The sequence below is a fragment of the Lynx canadensis genome, chromosome A2, assembly GCF_007474595.2.
Source record: "Lynx canadensis isolate LIC74 chromosome A2, mLynCan4.pri.v2, whole genome shotgun sequence".
NCBI lineage: Eukaryota > Metazoa > Chordata > Mammalia > Carnivora > Felidae > Lynx > Lynx canadensis.
The window spans coordinates 6,971,476-6,989,795 of NC_044304.2; the positions used below are offsets into that span (position 1 = coordinate 6,971,476).

Consider the following 18,320-nt stretch of genomic DNA (forward strand, 5'->3'; position numbering starts at 1 on the left):
CAAAACCACCCTATTAGCGGAGTTCCGCACATCTCTTACACATTGAACAACTTCACTGTTGTTCCAGCGTGGGTTGTAGGGTGTCCTGATTGCTTTCCAACATTGCTAACTTCATACAAGATCTAGTTAGGGAGTTCTTCCATGTATTCAATGGGACACCTGTAGACTTTCCCACATTTCTCATATTCAGTCGGTATCCCTCCAATGTGGCTTCTTTCGTGTTTTTGAAATGAACTGGAAAAACTGAGGCTTTCCCACGTTTATCATGTATGTAAGTCTTCTATCCATTGTGCATTTTTAGGCGTTTTAGTAAGTCATGACGACAATGTGAAGGCTTTATCACATTCTTTACATTCACAGTTTCTCTCTGGGGCCAATTTTTACATGTTGAGTTAGGCTTGAGGAAACAGTGAAGGCCTTCAGTCAGTGTGTACATTCAAAGGACTTGTCTCCAGTGGGACTTCAAATGTGTATTTACAGATGTGGAAGTGGTGTAGGCTTTCCCACATTCCATACACTCACAGGGCTTCGCTCTAGTGTGAGTTCTCAAATGGAATTTCCCACGTTCACCACTTCCTAGGTCTTCTATCCATTGTGAGTTCGTAAATGTTTTTTAAGGAATGAGGGCCAAGCAAAAGCTTTTCCACATTCCTTACATTGATAGGGTTTTGCTCCAGTGTGAACTGTTAAATGTCCAACTAAGCTTGAAGAAAGATGGAAGGATTTCCCACATTCCTTGCATTCATAGGGTTTCTCTCCAGTGTGGATTCTCAAATGTTCATTAAGTCGTGAGGAGTTAATGAAGGCTTTCCCACATTCCTTGCATTTATATGGCTTCTCTCCAGTGTGAATTCTCAAATGTGCTTTAAGAATTGAGGAACTACTGAGGGCTTTCCCGCATTCCTTACATTTATAGGGCTTCTCACCACTGTGAGTTTGAACATGTCTACGAAAGCCTGAAATCCAAGCAAAGCATTTCCCACATTCCTGACATTCAAAGGGCTTCTCTCCAGTATGAATTCTCAAATGATGATTAAGATATGAGGAACTACTGAGGGCTTTCCCACATATCATACATTTATAAGGCTTCTCACCAGTGTGAGTTTGAACATGATTACGAAGCATTGAGGGCCACTGGAAGTGTTTCCCGCATTCTTTACATTCATAGGGCTTCTCTCCAGTGTGAATCATAAAATGTATATAAAGGTGTGAGGAAGTGTAGAAAGATTTTCCACATTCGCTACATACAAATGGTTTTATTCCAGCGTGAAATCGACTGATGTGTTTATTGAGACGTTTCACATTTGCGTAACACTTCCCACACTCCCTACATTCATAGGGGTCTCTAACCGTGTGCATTTGCATATACACAGGGTGACCTGCTGAGGGAACTGAGATCCCTGGAAATGGAAGCATCCATTCATCGAGGTCTCCTCCACCGTGACTTCTCTCCTGTGTCTGAAAGTGGGAATGACTAATGAACGTCATCCCACAGCCACTATTTTCAGAAGGCTTCTCTGCCAGACTGGTTCTCTCATACATGCTGTATGGAGTCAGGTGGAAGACTTTACCACCCTGACTCAATTCAGAAAGCTTCTCTCTCGTAGAACTTTCCTTTTGCAGAGGACAGAAGCTGTTGGCATACTGAGTATGCTCAAAAGTGTTCTCTCTATTTTCCGTTCTCATGTGTGTCTTAAGGAGTAAGTGTTGGCTTAAGATTTTCCCACTTTGCTCATACTCAGAGAGCTCTGCTCCCTGGTGGGTCCTTTCCTGTTGATAAACAGATGAAAGTTGATGATCGGATTTTCAGATTCATTTCAGATTTCACACTTATAAAGCTAAAAACATGATGATTCTTACCATTTTCATTACATAAACACAGCTCCTGCTGACTGCCTTCAAGTTAAATGAGGGAACTCCTCTGACAAAAACCGATGCCATCTACTCTGCTCTTAGAAACATTCCATTAAAATTGCAGGAAAATGTTTAGACTCAATCCCTCTTATATATGCGGAAACTTGTACTTGTGGTATCTAGGAAGCAACAACTTCCAAGACAGGTTTGGATTATCCTCCCAAATCATAATCGAGTATCTCTGAATTGCTTTCTCTTGGATGAATGCCACTTGTCTCAAATACCTCCTACTTGCACTGATTTTAAAACAAAACTACCGGGGCGCCTGGGTGGCGCAGTCGGTTAAGCGTCCGACTTCAGCCAGGTCACGATCTCGCGGTCAGGGAGTTCGAGCCCCGCGTCAGGCTCTGGGCTGATGGCTCAGAGCCTGGAGCCTGTTTCCCTCTGTGTCTCCCTCTCTCTCTGCCCCTCCCCCGTTCATGCTCTGTCTCTCTCTGTCCCAAAAATAAATAAACGTTGAAAAAAAAAAAAAATTTAAAACAAAACTACCAATCTTTTTTTTAATGTGGAAAAATAGGAGATATCACAACTCAACCTTACTTTTTGAATTTCTCTGGCTGTTTTTCCTTCCCCCAAATCCTGGAGAGATGGTGACTCTTTGCTTTGATGTTGAGTTTGCCATTCTAAAGTAAAACAAATGTAAGCATTTGCAGAAACAAATGATAGGTTAAACAATTAAAAAAAGATAAGACTCAGTTTTCTTTACTTTCATATTAAAAACTGTGGAAAAAGGGGGCACATGGGTAGATCAGTCAGTTTAGCATCTGATTCTTGATTTTGGCTCAGGTCATGATCTCACGGTTTTGAGATTGAGCCCCATGTCAGGCTCCATGCCAACAGGTGGAGCCTACTTGGGATTCTCTCTCTCTCTCAAAATAAATAAACATTTAAAAAAAGTGTTGATAAAACAATAAAGAAAAAAGATTTCAGCAGTTTGTCTATGGGAAAATTTGGCACTAAGTGCAGATGGTCAAACTTTGGTGGTCTGCTAAAAAATAATTTTTGGAAAATTACATATAGTGAGCAAAAACAGACTATTATCAAGGTAGAAAAGTAGGAAACCTCTGGACAACTAAGTTTACCAAAATGATATTTTAAAGAAGAAACAGGTCACTTTGTGACATCATAGAAAGCTTAAGTAAAAGAGGGAAGGAAGTTAAAGATACGCAAAAACATCAGAGACAAACGGTTTCAGCACTATGAGACAAAATGAATCTTAAATTTTACACATTGCGAGTATGCCATATTTCAGACTGACTAGTGACATTCTTCTCATTCACCAGCGATATCTGTCACAACACTCACCTGGGAAAACTCCTTTCTCCACTGTCCTCAACTCTTCTTGTTCCAACCTAGCTACTAGGCTGGGTTTTGACTGTTGATATCCTGTCCAGGGGGAAAGGTACATTAATAGAAGAGGACTGTGTAAGAAATGACAAAGCTTCTGATGAAAACAGTAAAATCATTTCAAAAGGGCTAGAAAAAGATTACTTATCTCTGACTCTGAAAGCCTAACCCAAAGGTATGTACACATTTACAGAGCACATAGACATTTATCCAAACAGCAAATAAAGAAGGTGAGGAAAGGAGACCTTCCTTTTGATGGGGAAAGCACTAAAGCTATAGTACTCAAATGCTGGAGTGTGTCGCAATCATCAGGATGGCTTATTGAACATAGAAGACAGGGCAACAGCACCAGCTTTATAATTCAGAATGTCAAAAGTAGGGTCTGATTTGGGGCATCTGGGTGGCTCAGTCAGTTAAGCGTCCAACTTCAGCTCAGGTCATGATCTTGTGGTCTATGAGTTCGAGCCCCACGTCAGGTTCTGTGCTAACAGCTCGGAGTCTGGAGCCTGCTTCCGATTCTGTGTGTCCCTCTCTCTGCCCCTCCCCAGCTTGTGCTGTGTGTCTCTCTCTCAAAAATAAATAAACATTAAAAAAATACGTTAAAAACAAAACCCGGGATCTGACAATGTAAATTCCTAACAACGATAGTGTTAGTTACTGTTGGCCCTAATGCCACATTTATGGAAAACCCATTAAAGATTACAACCCATTAGTGCAGGGACTATGCATCTCTTATTTCCAATTATGTTTCAGATTAGGCATCACCAAGGCTGGAACACCAAAAATACATAGTACAAATTTGTTCCTAAAGATGTTACAAGGAATGTTGGCAGCCTTACCTACTGTGACCAGGTTCTGGTAGTTCTCCAGCATCACGTTTCTGTATAGGTTTCTCTGAGCAAGGTCCAGTAATATCCACTCCTCCTGGGTGAAGTCCAATGCCACGTCATCAAAGGTCACTGCGTCGTCAAAGGTCACTGCAATCTAAACCATCACACCGGGATTGGCTTGAGACAAGAAACATCTCCGCCAACATTCATGGGAGAATGAGGACAGGAGACTCAATACCGATGCAGGGTTATGAGGTTTCTCATTATCCTCCCATGGTCCTGTGGTCCTAGGTACTCTTCTCTCAATCTAGACTCACTCACTGCTCCACTCCACTCATATGGTTTTAATGTCACCTTTTATTTATTTATTTTATTTTTTTATTATTTTTAGTTTTTTTTTTAATTTTCTTTTAACGTTTATTTTTGAGACAGGGAGAGACAGAGCATGAACAGGGGAGGGTCAGAGAGAGGGAGACACAGAATCTGAAACAGGCTCCAGGCTCTGAGCCGTCACCACAGAGCCTGATGCGGGGCTCGAACTCACGGACCGCGAGATCATGACCTGAGCCCAAGTCAGCCGCTTAACCCACTGAGCCACCCAGGTGCCCCTTAATGTCACCTTTTAAACAAGACCTTATGGGGCACCTGGGTGGCTCAGTGGGTTAAGCGGCTGACTTGGGCTCAGGTCATGATCTCGCGGTCCGTGAGTTCGAGCCCCGCGTCGGGCTCTGTGGTGACGGCTCAGAGCCTGGAGCCTGTTTCAGATTCTGTGTCTCCCTCTCTCTGCCCCTCCCCTGTGCATGCTCTGTCTCTCCCTGTCTCAAAAATAAATAAAACGTTAAAAAAAATTTTTTTTTAATAAAAAATAAAAAAATAAACAAATAAACAAGACCTTATGTCAGCTTAACCACAGTAATAGGTCTTCACAGTTTCCTCTACTATAACACACTCCTGAGCGTGCTACAGATCCTTCATAAACAGCACAGAATAACTGAATTCTTTGAGAAAAGGACACTTATACTGTCATGTCAGAGCTCACAGCAAGGCGGAAGCCTGCATTTGGAATCCATGAGCTTCTTTCTACTTCCAGAGGAAATTCATCTGGGGACTCAGTCCTTGTCTGGAGTTTATTTGCTTTAGGAAGCTCAGGACACAGGTGTGCCTAGAAACAATGTGTTCACCTGGTGGATGTAAATATGGCTTTCTGTTGACTGATATGCTTTTTTATTACCTGATTATAATTTTTCGGCCTGACAGCCACCATCCCCTCTACCTCTGTGTTTTCCTCAGGATGGGAGAAAGGATTCCTAGAAAGAAGATCTTGGGGAAAGGAAAGGATACTTCAGAATACAGAATTGACCCAAGTTCCCAGAATCACCCACCTGAAAATCATTCCATCCTAATTTAAGATCCCCATATATCCCTGCATGAGAAATCTCACAGAAACACACACTACTGCCATAAAATACAATAGCCCTGCCTCACCTGGAGCCAGAAAAGGGACTTGCTAGACATGCTACCCATGAAGAAAGAGGTCATGGTCTTATTTTACAGGTATGGAAACTTATCGCTTCTCGGCCTTTTGGCTAAGATCAAGTGCAGGTATGGAAACTTAACCCCTAAAACATTTGGTTCTTTATTTGCCCAAAATAATAAAACTCATCAATGAGATTATGTACCACCAATTCCCAACACACACACGAGGAAGCTGACTTAGATAATAGCATTCTCTGGCATATTTCAGCTCTTTCTAAAAGAACAGCAGTATGACTAATTTAGGACCAGGTTGTTGGACTCCAGGTTGTGTGGGGATGACCTTTAGAATTCTCTGGAAATGAGAATCAATAATGACTTACCATGGGTCAAGTCAATGGTTGCCATCCTGGGAGAGTGACGGTGAAGTCTACCTACTGGGAAATTTGATCACTTCAGTACAACTTATGAATCTAGGTGAATATGACAATCTTCATTATTCTTGACATTGGGATACCCCCAGTCCTTTTCATACCAATCATTAATCAGCAAGCATTGCCAATCCATCATCAAACATCACACATTAGCTGTCTCTCTGAAGGTGGTATGTGGGAAATTACTGAAAATGGTATAATCTATGGCATGAAAGTCACTAATGTCAATTACCATTCACTGCAAATCAGTATGTGACAGATATCTGTCTCACTAACTTTATGTATACCAGCTCACTTAATTAGCATAACAACCCATTTCAATAGATATCACTAGCCCTACTTAATAGCTGATAAAGCTAGATTCATAGAACACTAATCATTGGCCCACCACCCTCCAATTAGGAAAAAGAAATCCAGAATTGAATGCAGATAGGCTTGTCTCAAATGTGTGATCTGAGGTTCTTATTCGCAAATATGATCAGTTGTCAATCTAGACCTGCACTGTCCAGTTTAGTAGCCACCAGTCGCATACGCTATTGAGTACCTGATATGCAGTTAGTAAAACAGGATTTTAAATTTTGTTTAGGTAAACTTAAACACATCTACATTCTCAACTGTATTTATTACATACACGTACGAAGTACATGTCATGAAAATTTTATGTCCAGTGAATTCTGAAATCTTACTATGACTTAAAGAATTTAAGATACTTCCATTTTAGCGGTGCCTGAGTGGCTCAGTCAGTTAAGTGTCCAACTTCAGCTCAGGTCACGATCTCACTACTTGTGGGTTCGAGCCCTGCAGCAGGCTCTGTGCCAACAGCTCAGAGCCTGGAGTCTGCTTCAGATTCTGTGTCTCCCTCTCTGCCCCTCCCCTGCTGGTGCTGTCTGTCTCTCAAAAATGAATAAACATTAAAAAAAAAATTTGAAGAAAATTTAAAAAATAAAAAAAAACTTCAATTCTTATATGGGTTACATGCTGAAATATTTGGAATAGATGGGATAAAGTGCATTATTACGTATGATCTCTTTTTGTTTATTTCATGTACAGAAAAGCTTTAATCATATACATGGCCTGCAGGTCATATGTCCATTGGCTAGCATTAGCCTAGAATACTGCTGGACATTATATAGAAGAGAAAAATGAAGTGTTTTATTTAGTTAATACCTTGAGCTTTGGTTGATGGAGCTTACAGTGGCTTGGAGCCCTGAACCTCCTTTTTTATGTTATCATAATAGGTTTATTCTTTCATTCTTTCCACAAACAATTAAGATAATTGTGGTCCTGTGCTAGGCACTAAGTAGAAAACAGTGAAATATACAAAAAATGTCCCAGGATTTAATGACCCAACATTCCTAAGGGACAAGATACTCAATTATTAATGGATACATCCATTCATCAGTGCTTATGGAGGAAAAACTCAAATAGGTGAGAAAATAAAGACTATCCTATATACAAGCACAAAGGTATACATGAATATTTTGGATTGCTTCTTGGGCAAGGTAAAGACAGAAAAAGAAAAAAACCATAGGCTGTTCCAAACAGGACCCAAAAATATATGAAAAATAATGATGGAAGGATTTTAAAGACTCAGAAGACATTTCAAGTATTCAGCAGCTTCAACGGGTCTTGACTGAGGCTCAGTTCAGTTAAGGTTTGCCCACTTCCCCTTACCCTGGCAAAGGAGCAATGCCAAATCAGTCTGTGTTTCACACTGGTCTATTTTATGAGTCTTCCCAGAAAACCTTCTTTTTGTATTATCACTTGTTTTTCACCAGGTTTTTATATTTACTCCATTGTTAATAAGGCTTCCTTCTTGCCTGGGTGGCTCAGCCGGCTAAGTATCCGACTTCAGCTCAGATCATGATCTCACAGCTCTTGAGTTCGAGCCCTGCGTCAGGCTCTGAGCTATTAGCTGGAGCCTGCTTCAGATTCTATGTCTCCCTCTCTCTCTGCCCCTCCCCTACTTGTGTTCTCTCTGTCTCTCTCAAAAATAAAACATTAAAAAAAATCATAAGGCTTCCTTCTCACTTTAATATCTTTTAACCTGATACAGTTCAAATGATAACTCCTATGTTAAAGACTAATGAGTCGGGGCACCAGGGCAGCTCAGTCAGTTAAGGATCCTACTCTTGATTTCAGCTCAGGTCATGATCTCACAGTTCATTGGCTCGAGACGGCATCAGGCTCCACGCTGACAGTGTGGAGCCTCCTTGGGATGGTCTCTCCCCCACTTTCTCTCTCTACCCCTCCCACACGTGTGCAGACACACTCTCTGATAAATAAATGAACTTACAAAAATTAATGACTTTTCAATAAATTAAACACAGAACAGCAGCCCAAATGCTGATCTACAAAACTGAATCCAAATGATGGTAAACACTAGAAGTTCCAGATTCTTTACCATAAATGAAATTAACCCTCATGACCCAAAAATCTTTTTTTCCAAGAATTCTTATTCTACAGGTGAAAAGACCAGAACCCTGAAAATAACAAGCTGTCACAAACACTGCATCTCAAATGCTAGTATAGATTGCACTTACTCCTAGGGGTCTCAAAATGGGGCCTTTGGGCTGAATAAGCCCACGAATGTGTTTACTTTTGTGGCACGTGCACAAACATTTTTCCATTTGGTTTTGTTTCCTTTTCTGATGGAGATGTAAGTGCTATGCAATCAAAAGTGTACATCTTAAGTATTTTCTGGATGAGCTCTAACAACTGTAGTTACTCACCTTATCACAGTCTTAAAAAAAAATAGAGAATGGACAGCATATTGAACTTCTAAAAACACAGACAACATACTCGTCTCCCTGAAAAGCCCTCTTCAGCCTTCTAGTTCACTTCCTCACCCTAATTCCAGACAATCTTTCTGATTTCTTTCAGTTTCTATCAGTTCCTAGATAGGTTACTCAGTTTGTAAAACGTTTACAAATACATATGCTGACTTTTTTCTATTTAAAGAAACAATAAGGGAAAAACATTCTTAAATCTCCCAGTGAATTTTGGACTTGTCCATTTTTTCTTACGTTTCTGTCAAGCATTGGTTTATACTTTGTGCAACAATATTATTGGGTACATACAAATTTTGAAATTGAATCATATTAGAGATATTGAATCATCTACCGTAAAGAACTCTGTGTGTAGTAATGATTTATGACAATGCTGTCTGACATGGAGATCCATTTTCTTTTGGAGAGCTCTTTGGGTATCAAAGATGCCCTTTATTTTCCAATACGTGACATAGGCCCTGGCTCAGTGAGGGCACCAAGTGATTGCTGACTGACAGACCAAGACCACAGAGTCCCTACGTCACTCAAAGCACATCTAACTAGGAGCGCCTGGCTGGCTCAGTCAACAGGGCACACAACTCTGGATCACAGGGTCATGAGCTCAAGCCCCAAGGTAGGTGTGGAGGCTCATTTAATAAAAAAAAATTTTTTAATTTATAAAAAACACAGTACATCGGGGCGCCTGGGTGGCGCAGTCGGTTAAGCGTCCGACTTCAGCCAGGTCACGATCTCGCGGTCCGTGAGTTCGAGCCCCGCGTCAGGCTCTGGGCTGATGGCTCAGAGCCTGGAGCCTGTTTCCGATTCTGTGTCTCCCTCTCTCTCTGCCCCTCCCCCATTCATGCTCTGTCTCTCTCTGTCCCAAAAATAAATAAACGTTGAAAAAAAAAAAATTAAAAAAAAAAAAAAACACAGTACATCTATCTAGATTACATTGAAATAACAGTCCCTGACAAAATATATATCCCATGTCTTAGGAGATGTAGTTAAGTACTCTAATATGAGTGTGGGGTCTCATGCTTCTGAGCACTCATCCACCAGCTAGGGCATGTCTGTAAACTTCTTCCCCACAGAACCCCTAATGTGGATACTCGGGTGCTGTTTCTTATACCTGTTGTCACCCATGGTTCCCTCCACTCATGGGCTCACCAGTCACGGCTTGACTGTAATCCAGAGGTTTTCCAATGCTTGCCCATTGTGCCAACTACCTCTGCCCCAGGCAACCCAGCAAACTTCTTTACAACCAGTTGACTGCAATGATATCACTGACAATAAGGTCTGACCCAGTCTTGGGGTGAACGGCCCTGTACAAATGTGAACTTCCCTATTACTCTCCATCACCTGTAGGGTCTGTGAGTTGTTTGTATCTCTGTTACTCTTCCAATGTATATCAACAAATCAAGGAGTGGGGTACCTGGATGGTTAAGCATCCGATTCTTGCTTTTAGAAGCTCAGGTCATGATCTCACAGTTTTGTGGGTTCAAGCCCCAAGTAGGGCTCTGCACCCGTAGCACAGTAGTTTTTTAAAAAGTCTTAACTCCAGGGGCGCCTGGGTGGCTCAGTCGGTTAAGCATCCAACTTCGGCTCAGGTATCTCAGTCTGTGGGTTCAAGCCCCACATCAGGCTGTATGCTGACAGCTCAGAGCCTAGGGCCTGCTTCGGATTCTGTCTCCCCCCCCCTTCTCAAAAATAAACAGTAAAAAAAATTCTTTTTTAATAAAAATAAATAAATAAAAAGTCCAATGAACTCAGATTAAACCCAGCTATAGCATCTAAATGTATCTGCAATATAGACATTCTTGCCAAATGGCAGAATTCCCTTATCTCTGACACATAGGGTAAGGGCCATTATAGTAGGAAAAGTTAAAAGGAGGATCCTGGAACTCCCCACCACTGGACATAATCATCCAGGAATAATACCGACACTGCTGAGGGAACTGCAAAGACTAACACCAACATCCAGTTTGCCCAAGGACTGGGAAATAGAGGACTGGCTTTGAAGAAATAAACCATGGACATCTACAATCACCTCGAGACCAATTCCAGAAACCTAAACTAAACCTAAACTGTACTGGGTTGACATATTTTGTCTATGCTTGTTGTATTTGTTTATTTATGTGCCAGGTATTTATTTGCATAAACTAGGCTTTCACTTCTGCTACATCCTTCCCATTTTGATTAATATACAAGTTATTACAGGATAACATTAGTTTTTAGGTAAAATATTTTCATGAGACTATGACTAAATTTGAGGAGTACTTTACAAATGGACTGTGATGGAGATCAAATGACACTTGATGTACATTTAAAACTCCCTTACGCAATATAATTAGGTACACATCACCCACAAAATAGTTTGTGACAGAGATTTTGAAGCCTCTGAAACTGAAGTTCGGAAACTAAAACTGACAGGCCTGTTTCTGCAAATGAAGTTTTGTTTTTTTAATGTATGTTTATTTTTGAGAGAGAGACAGAACGTGAGTGGGTTAGGGCAGAGGGAGAGGGAGACACAGAATCCCAAGCAGACTCCAGGCTCCGAGCTGTCAGCACAGAGTCCGACGTGGGGCTCGAACTCACAAGCTGTGACATCATGACCTGAGTGAAGTCAGACACTCAACAGACTGAGCAACCCAGGCGCCCCCCCCCCTTTTTTTTTTTAATTTTTTTTTACTGTGCAAATGAAGTTTTACTAGACAAAACCACACACATTTGTTTAGTAAGGGGTATGGTTGCTTGTGCAACTACAAAGGCAGAGCTGAAGAATTCCAGGCCGGATGGCCAGCAAAGCAGAATGTACTCAATGCAAGAGGACTTCAGCCACCTCCACTTTAACTTCAAACTTTCTAACTGATTAAGGTCTTCTTTCCAGGTTCTCTCTGAACTCAGACAAAAGACCATGTGGGCAAACGATCCCCTGATGGAAACCTAAACTTCCCCCTTCGGCAAGAAGTACTGCCTGAGCCACAAGACCCTGCATGATGGACTCCAAGACAGTAATGGACCTGATCTTCACAGCCCACCTGCAGTTACTCACTAACCTTTACCTGGCATTTTTCTTATATGAACCTGTATTTTCAGCACTTTAGCTACATTACTACCTGGGCCTTTTCAGACAAAAAGTTGGCAAGCCTGGTTACTGGACTCACTTATCAGTGTATGAAATTACAGAAAATAAAGACAGCATGCAAGGCACCTGGGGTGACTCAGTGGGTTAAGCAGGGATTTGGGAGGACAGGGGTGTTGAGTGGCTTAGTCCGTTCAGCGTCTGACTTCAGCTCAGGTCATGATTCCAGTTTCTGAGTTCCAGCCCTGTATCAGGCTCTCTACTGTCAGCAGGGAGCCCGCTTTGGACCTCTGTTCCCCTATCTCTCTGGACCCACCCCACTCGCGCCCACTCTCTCGAAAATTAAAAAAATTAAAAATAAAAATAAATTAAAAAAATAAAAAGGCGGACTTCAGCTCAAGTCATGATCTCACTGTTTGTGAGTTTGAGCCCCACAGTGGGCTCTCTGCTGTCAGCTCAGAGCCCGCTTGGGAATCTCCGTCCCTCTCTCTCACTGCCCCTCCCCCACTCAGGCTCCCTCTCCCCAAAATAAACAAACATTTAAAATAAATAGGGGCGCCTGGGGTGGCTCCAAGCGTCGGACTTCCGCTCAGGTCAGGATCTGAACCCTGGGTGGAGCTCTTGTGCTGAGAACGCAGGGCCTGGAGCCTGCTTCAGATTCTATGTCTCCCTCTCTCTCTCTCTCTGCCCCTCCCCCGCTCACACTCTGTCTCTTTCTCAAAAAAAAACCATTTAAAAAAATTAAATAAAGACAGCACGGAAACATCAAAAATCTCAGAAACTCTGAGTTTCGCAAAGAGCGTGTGAGGCTTCCAAGTCAGTATCATGAAGAAACAATGGCTCTGCCGCAGGTTAGAAGAGCCTAAGAGACAAATAATTGTCATATATAAACCTTGAATACATCCGAGATCCAAAACATATTCTGAGGTAAAGTGGAAAATTTTACTTTTTATACAGTGCATATTGCATAACATTTTTAATTTTCGTGGCTGAATCACTGTATTATGATTTCAGTAGTAAAACCTCATCCTTAAAACATGCATTACCGAGTATTTAAAGGTCATGTATCATGTCTACAATTTATTTCCTATTTACTCGCAAACAATCCGCTAAAAAATACATTTCTTTATCCAAAGAGCGCAACCACGCAAAATGCGAAAATGGGTGAATCTGCTTCGGTGCACATTCATAGCAACAGTTGCTTACATTTCCTTTAGGTTTAAGATTTTACGCAAAAAATGTCGGGAAAAAACTTAGTCCAAATGCCCCGTTAATGGGAAATCCAGTTATTCTGAAAATGCAGTATTAACGCCTCCATTCTTTTCTCCCGAAGTCCCTGGCTTGCAACTTGGTGGGAATGGACAGGCTCAGGAGGGTCTCAGGAAAAGCGACGTGGAAACGGTTTCTCTTTAGTACAAAGACCAGTGGAGCACGTGTGTATAACTAGGTACTGAAACATGCACACTACACACAGCCGAGAAAGCATATCACCTGCCTAAGACAGTGTGTCCCGAAGAAAAGACGAGCGCAGACAAAGCCACATTCTCAGATAAAACAGCCTCTTCCCTTCCCCACCGAAAGGAAACACAGGCCCCGCTGAACCAACTTTCCAGAACGCTCACCGGCCGGGTCCCTGAGGCTGCGAGTAACGCGGCGGAGTCTGGGCCACTCCCAGCAGCAGAAACTCTTTTCCTTTGGGACAAAAGTCACAAAGGCCGCTTGCACACTGCAGGACAGGCGAGCACAGTGGCCACGAACACCCCGCGCACGCGCCCTCCCAGCAGGACCACAGCGGCTCCGCGCCAGAACCGCCGGCCTCAGCGGCCTGTCGGGCGGTCTAGGCGGATGCGAGCCGCGCGGCCCGGCCGTTAAGCAGGACCACCGCCGACCCCGACTAAAACCGGCCTTGGACTCCCACGTCCTGCCTCCCTTCACGCCTTCCCCACCACAGCGGGCCCACGTCCAACCACCAGCAGCCCAACGTGCTCAATGCTGCGCGAAGCAGCAGGCGAAGAAAGTCCGGCGAGCGCGTGACACCACTTCCGCTTCCTGCCGGGAACCGGGGGGCAGGGCTTCCACCTCAGACGGCGGAACTGGGCTTCCCTCGGGCGTGGGCTTCGCGCTGGGCCTGAGGCCTGGATCCCGCCCGGAGGACAAGGCTGGGGCAGGAACCAGGTATGGGGGCGCGGCTACGGGCGGGGGGCGGGACCCTGCGCGGAGCGGGGTGGGGACCGAGCCGGGGGTGGGGGGCGGGGCCCAGCTCCCTGGGGCGGTGGCAGGGCGCCAATGGGCTCAACCCCACATCCTCAGTAAATGGTTTCCTGCCGGCCTCCCTGCACGTCCTGGAGACTCTACGGTCGTTGTCCTTGTCGTTAAGCCCGAGAGTCCGTCACATTGTCTGCCGCAGTCCATCCCGTCTCTAGGCCTTGATTTCCTCTCATTGTCGTTTACGTTGGACACGACGCTGAAGTCTAGTCGTTGATGCCTTGCTTTCATTGTTATGACAGTTCCTGTAAATCGTTCCTTTTTCTGTGTCAAATATGTATATCTGTTTTTGTGAGATCGCACTGATACCAGGTATTCCTCTCTTCAGGCATGGTTATAAAGTTGTTCCCCTAATCACGTTTGCTGTGGTTTTCATTGGATGGCCTTTGTGCAGTTAGCAAAGATCTCTTTAAACAGGACTAGAGTACATCTACTCAAGACTTAGTGGAGGGGAGTGGGAGGGAATGGAGGAAATAAGTGAAGGGGATTAAGATGTACAGTCTTCCGGTTGTAAAATAACTGGGACACTGGATACAATGTTCAAAATAGGGAATATAAGCCAATCCAACATTGTAACAACTTTGGTGACAGATGGTAACTAGACTTACTGTGGTGACTATTTTAGGATGTGTGCATTGTATAGGATATATATATCAAATTGCTACGTGGACGCCTGAAGGTAATCCAGTATTGTATGTCAGTTGTTCATCAATAAAAAGTGAAAGAAATGTCCATGTACATCATGCAACGTGCTTTATGCATACATTGAATTGATATGTCTCTTGTTAATGTTTCATTAATAACTGTAGAAACTTTTAATTTTTATATAGCTAAGAAGTCTGGTTTGTTTTTTGTTTTTGACCAAGAGAGTTCTCGAGTCAGGGAGAGGGGAAAGGGGAGAGAGAATCCTACGCAGGTTTGACAGGGGGGGGCTTCATCTCACAACCCTTGGGATCATGATCTGAGCTGAGGCGCCCCTCCCCTTATTTGTTTTTGGTTACACTGGACGTAATGGTAAACTCTAATCATTGATTCCTTGTGTTTTCAATGTAATGACAATTTTATAAATCTTTCATATTTTGTTCACATATATATTTTTGTTCTTGCTTTGTGAAAAACCACTAACACTGGGCATTCTTCCCTTATTCAGGAATGGTTCTAAAGTTATATTTGCTGAGATTTTGAGTGGGTTATCTTTGTACAGTTAATAAAAGATCTTTTGAAATACTGATTTAAAACATATTTCATCCAGGCTTGTTCATGTGAATCATTAAATGTTTTGTACCCATCTATTGAATTGATACCTATTTTGCTACATTAATGTTTCATGTTTATTGCATAAATCATTAAATTTTATATAGGCAAAGAAGTGTTTTTATTTTAATTTTTCTTAAATATCATTGAATGTTGTTTTTTTAATGTTTATTTTGAGAGCAAGAGAGAACAAGGGCGGGGGGGGGGCAGAGAGAGAGAGGGAGAGAGACAGAGCATCCCAAGCAGGCTCTGCATTGTCAGCACAGAGCTGGAGGTGGGTCTCGAACTCAAGGAACCATGAGATCCTGACTTGAGCTGAAACCAAGAGTTGGACGCTTAACCGACTGAGCCACCCAGGTGCCCCCAAAAAAAGTGTTTTTAAAAATTATATATGAGGGGGGAGCCTGGGTGGCTTAGTCGGTTAAGTGTCTGACTCAGTTTCGGCTCAGGTCATGATCTCACAGTTCGTGAGTTCAAGCCCCACATCAGACTCTGTGCTGATGGTGCAGAGCCTGCTCGGGATTCTCTCTCTCCATCTCTCTCTGCCCCTTCCACACTCTCTCTCTCAAAATAAATTAAAAAATAAACTTAAAAAAATAAAAAAAATTATATATGAGGGTGCCTGGATGGCTCAGTCGGTTGAACACCCGACTTTGGCTCAGGTCATGATCTCATGGTTTGTGAGTTTGAGCCCTGCATCGGGCTGTCAGCCTGCTGTCAGCCTGTCAGCACAGAGCCTGCTTTAGAACCTCTGTCCCCCTCTCTCTGCCACCCTGCCCCCATTTGCACTCTCCCAAAAAAAAAATATTTATTAGTTTTATTTTTTTTTAATTTACATCTAAATTAGTTAGCATATAGTGCAACAATGATATCAGGAGTAGATTCCTTAATGCCCCTTACCCATTTAACCCATCCCCCCTCCCACAACCCCTCCAGTAACCCTCGGTTTGTTCTCCATATTTGAGTCTCTTATGTTTTGCCCCCCTCCCTGTTTTTATATTATTTTTGTTTCCCTTCCCTTATGTTCATCTGTTCTGTGCCTTCAAGTCCTCATATGAGTGAAGTCATACATTTGTCTTTCTCTAATTTCGCTTAGCATAATCCCCTCCAGCTCCATCCACGTAGTTGCGAATGGCAAGATTTCATTCTTTTTGATTGCCGAGTAATACTCCATTGTGTATATATGTCTTCTTTATCCATTCATCCATCGATCGACACTTGGGCTCTTTCCATACTTTGGCTATTGTTGATACTGCTGCTATAAACATTGGGGTGCGTGTGTCCCTTTGAAACAGCATACCTGTATCCCTTGGATAAATACCTAGTAGTGCAATTGCTGAGTTATAGGGTAGTTCTATTTTTAATTTTTTGAGGAACCTCCAGACTGTTTTCCAGAGTGGCTGCACCAGCTTGCATTCCCAAAAAATAAATATTTTTTAAAAATTATATATGGATTTCCTAACTTGCCTTAAAAATCTCAATTATATACAGATTTTGTAATTTACTTCTTAAATATAATCTATTTAAAAACACCAAAAGATAAATAAAAAATAAAAACACCAAACTTTTTTTTTTTTTATTAAAAATTTTTAATGTTTATTTTTGAGAGAGAGAGAGAGCATGAGCAGGGAGGAGCAGAGAGAGAGGGAGACACAGAATCCAAACCAGGCTCTGAGCTGTCAGCACAGAGCCCGACAAGGAGCTCAAACTCATGAACCTCCAGATCATGACCTGAGCCGAAGTCGGACGCTTAACTGACTGAGCCACCTAGATGCTCCAAAACACCAAAGTCTTTAATCCTCATAGGATATAATTTACATGTGGGGTAGGGTACTGGATCCAGTAGTTCTTTTCCCTAGAAAAGATGATGGATTCAGTACCACTTATAAGCTATTCTTGACCTACAGATTTGAAATTCCAACTTGCTTAAACAGTAAATTCCTGTATTGGTCTCTGGACACTCCTGCACTCGTATTGCATTTACTTATGCTCATATCACACTGTTTCGAATGGTATACAAGTCTTAATATTTAGTGGTATATATATAAAGGTTGGTAATGTTTGTTGCATTTACCACTGTAGGTGTTCAGCTTGGGGTTAATTCCATTGGTGGTAACATGTTTACCTAATTCTTGGGATCATTGCCTCTTTGTGTTAGATGTGCACATTTGAGTAATCAATCACTCTTGCAGTCGTTCTAGGGTCACATAGTTACAGAAAGTCCTTCATCTCTCAGCTCCGTGTAGGCTACTTAATGGTCTGTTGGCTCTATCTGCAGGCAACGGGGCTTGCCATTTGTGTCTCCATAACTGAAAGAGCAAACATCTCTTTAAGAGTGTATCGACTGTTTTCATAGGTAAAAACTGTCTTGTATGGGTCCCTGGACTGATGGGTTCTACCTCCAGAATCATAGTCAAGTGGGGTTGACACCAGTCACATGGCTGCTACTGGGTCTGCATTGGAGTCTGTGCTATACTGTCCCGTTGTCAGGGCCATCATCCTTTTTTGGACCCTGGTCAAAGGACGTCCCTCCAAGACCTTGGCCAACACCAAGACAAGCACGCTCTTCAGGGTCCAAAGATGGTGGTAGCATTTCTAGTTGTGCGACTAGGCAGGCACAAATGGCCCCAGGCCACAGCTGAGAGGGCCTGGAGCCAATTCACAAGGCTACTTAGGGCCCACAGCCATGACCAGGTTCTGCAGGCCTGCCTCAGGGGGCACTGATGGGCCAGTCTCCCCCAGGGTCCCAGGATGGGCAGGACTCCTCCTATATCGTGGCCTGGTGCCGGGAGCTGGGTTGTGGCCTGCTTTAAGATCTGCAGTCAGACCAAGGTTAGTAGGCCTGCCTCCAGGCTCACAGATGGACCCATGTCCTTCTGGATTCCTCTGTGGGGAAGACCACAGCTAAGAGAGGCTTCAGGTGGGGGGGCGCCTGGGTGGCTCAGTTGGTTGA

General features: G+C 42.9%; 1 protein-coding gene across 1 annotated transcript; it reads right to left on the reverse strand.

Annotated features, from left to right (window-relative positions):
• Positions 1–498: 498 nt before the first annotated feature.
• On the reverse strand, positions 499–5,972 carry LOC115527620 (zinc finger protein 501-like). Its single transcript, XM_030335378.1, has 5 exons — positions 5,948–5,972; positions 4,101–4,238; positions 3,220–3,300; positions 2,621–2,634; positions 499–1,770 (listed from the first exon to the last, which is right to left on the reverse strand). The coding sequence occupies exons 1-5, from the start codon at positions 5,970–5,972 to the stop codon at positions 586–588; spliced, it is 1,443 nt and encodes a 480-aa protein (XP_030191238.1). The 3' UTR covers positions 499–585.
• Between the last annotated feature and the right edge of the window lie 12,348 nt (positions 5,973–18,320).

Excerpts from the sequence above, each read along its gene's own strand:
- LOC115527620 (XM_030335378.1), bottom strand. The coding sequence starts at position 5,972 with ATGGCAACCATTGACTTGACCCATG. Across the intron at positions 4,239-5,947 it reads AACCATTGACTTGACCCATG|TGACCTTTGACGACGCAGTG; the intron begins GTAAGTCATTAT and ends TTTAGATTGCAG. Across the intron at positions 3,301-4,100 it reads CCAGAACCTGGTCACAGTAG|GATATCAACAGTCAAAACCC; the intron begins GTAAGGCTGCCA and ends CCCCCTGGACAG.